At 36.5% G+C, this 2,654-nt stretch overlaps 1 protein-coding gene across 1 annotated transcript in view; it reads left to right on the top strand.

Annotated features, from left to right (window-relative positions):
* The window catches only part of LOC107101953 (transmembrane protein 184C-like), a 12,146-nt gene that overhangs the window by 1,390 nt on the left and 8,102 nt on the right, over nucleotides 1-2,654 (top strand). Inside the window, exons 2-3 of the mRNA XM_015401049.1 lie at nucleotides 1,468-1,630; nucleotides 1,721-1,851. Of these exons, the coding sequence (XP_015256535.1) occupies nucleotides 1,514-1,630; nucleotides 1,721-1,851 (248 nt within the window). The 5' untranslated portion in view covers nucleotides 1,468-1,513. The remainder of the gene's footprint in view (nucleotides 1-1,467; nucleotides 1,631-1,720; nucleotides 1,852-2,654) is intronic.

The raw sequence follows: 2,654 nt of genomic DNA, 5'->3' as shown, positions 1-2,654 counted from the left end.
CTTACTTTAATCTAAAAATTCTAACTCTTTTCTCAGAATTCTGACTTTAATCTCAGAATTCTGACTTTTTTCTCAGAATTCTTACTTTAATCTAAAAATTCTAACTCTTTTCTCAGAATTCTGACTTTAATCTCAGAATTGTATTTTTTTTTCTCAGAATTCTGACTTTAATCTCAGAAATGTATTTTTTTTCCCCTCAGAATTCTGACTTTAATCTCAGAAGTTTGGATCTAAATGCAGATGGACACAATGAAGGAAGAGATGTTGGAGCACTCAGCTTCACTGACAAAGATGTGAGTTGTTTGGGAGGACCAGTGACACATTAGTGGAAAATGATGAAATTAGCCAACTTTTTACATGCCTGAGGGGTCCCTGGTGATGCTACTTCATTAATTGAGGAGCAGAAGATCATCAAATAAAGGGAGCAAGTCTCTAAAACAGACGTGGCTACAGCTTGATGCTAACATGTTTGTTAGCTGTCAGTGTTCAGTCAGAATTCTGAGAAAAAAAAGACATAATTCTTAGAAAAAGTCAGAATTATTCCCTTATTAAACTGAAATAATATTTAAAAATCGGGTAACGTTTTTTATTGTTTTAGTGGCCCTAATCCTCTTCCATAATTTTCTAATATTTTCAAGCTTCCATTTTTCCATTTGCAATGGACTTAAATTGTTAGATTTAAAAAGCTGCAAAACTCACCCACCATTCTGTAAGGACTGTAGACATAATATATGCAAAATAAAATACATTTTTGGTTAAATAATCAGAAGAAAAGATAAAATTTTGCCAATTTATTAAATCCTGAAGTTCACAAACTTACTTCTTACTCATTCACACTGTAAATGTTGCAGTGTTAAAGTGACACTTTAAGAGGTGGATTTATCACTAAGCCGAGTGCATTTGGTCCCACTTTCTACGTAGTGTATATCTTACGCCAGATGTTTTTGTCGTTATAACTGTAAAAGAGTCAATGTACTTTGACACTACATATTTAACACTGTGCATCAGTTCTGAGGTGGTTTAATCTACAGTATAACAAAAAAGCTGACCTGAACAGCTTTACAACTCATTTTCATTTCACAGTAATGTTGATCTGTCTTCTATTTTTCTGTTATTCCCTTTCCAATTAGACAGACTTACAGGCTTTATAAAGATATGCCATATAGATATCAACTCCTTGTTTACCACATTGAAGTTACAGTTTTTTTTTTTTTATTGTAAACAGGTGCAGGTGAGTAAAGGTGAAGGAATATAAAAGATATATAACTATGTTTTGTAGTTGTTTGGACATTTGACCTTTTGATCTTTTTAAATGATTTTGTTCAGTAATATTCATGTCAATTATTATCACAAAAAATTGAATTAATGATAATGATAATGACTGAAAACAATAATAATCATATCTTAAGGAACTGAATTGCACAGTCAAAGCAGTGTTGTATGCTTTTTGTCCCGTCTGTCTCTAAGATTTAGGATGAGCCTGTAAGTCTGCACTCAGGGTGAAGCAGCCACCATGCCATGTACCTGTGCAGAGTGGAGGAGATGGATCCGTCCCCTGGTTCTGGTTCTTTATGCCCTTCTGCTGGTGGCTGTAGTGCCGCTGTGCATCTGGGAGCTCCAGAAGGACAAGGTGCTCATATCCTCACCCCCCCATCCTGATCTGCTTGTATCTGATCCATACTGAATGATTCATAGAGGTTCTGCTTTTCTGTCTGTGCAGGTCGGGACTCACAGTAAAGCCTGGTTCATTGCCGGTGTGTTTGTGTTCCTCACAATCCCCATTTCACTGTGGGGGATCCTGCAGCATATGGTGCACTACACCCAGCCTGAGCTGCAGAAACCCATCATCAGGTAAACAAATATTTCCCTGAATGAATCATAAGAATAGATTCAGCTTATTTAAGCCCTCAAGCCTGTCTCTGGGCCGAATATTATTTTTATAACTGCACTGAATTAGAAAGGCTTCAGAAACCTTCAAAGTTTAACCATTTTCGTTTCCTTAAGGCAAGGCAAGGAAAGTTTATCTGTGTAGCACAATTCAGTACAAAGACAATTCTTGACAATGCTTCACATTAATTAAAACGGTAAAATAGAAGAATAAAAACAGAATAAATGCAAGTAACAATAAAAACATGATAAAGGCAGGTAGTAAAGCAAATAAAACAGTTTGACCATAAACTTAAACTTAGAAATTAGCTTGTAGAGTGCGGACCTCCGCCAAGTAGCTAACTACCACCAAGCGAAACATTCCTGGCTCCAGATGGTGATCTGGATCATCACTGAAATGAAATCATTCGCTGCCAGTCACAATCGGCACCTTCTCTGAAAATTTCATCAAAATCTGTCAATAGGTTTTTAAGTTATTTTGAAAACAGACAAGCCAACACTGATGAAAATATAACCACCTTGGAGGACGTAACTAATGATACCTCAGTTAACAGTTTAACAGTCAAAGGCAGCTCTGCAGTGGGGGGATAATAACTCAATTTTCTAGAACAGGGGTGTCAAACTGGTTCCAGAAAGGTTCCAGGTTTTCTTTCCAACCAAACAATAGCACATCTGACTCCATTCATATCATCAAGTCATCATGTCAAGATTGGACTCAGTTGATTAGATGCATGAAGAGAGTGACCACGTCTATCTGGAGATGGATG

This window comes from Cyprinodon variegatus, unplaced genomic scaffold, assembly GCF_000732505.1.
Source record: "Cyprinodon variegatus isolate N-32 unplaced genomic scaffold, C_variegatus-1.0 Scaffold1177, whole genome shotgun sequence".
NCBI lineage: Eukaryota > Metazoa > Chordata > Actinopteri > Cyprinodontiformes > Cyprinodontidae > Cyprinodon > Cyprinodon variegatus.
Note: the sequence above shows the minus strand (reverse complement) of the source record. Positions and strands in the feature narration are given on the sequence as shown.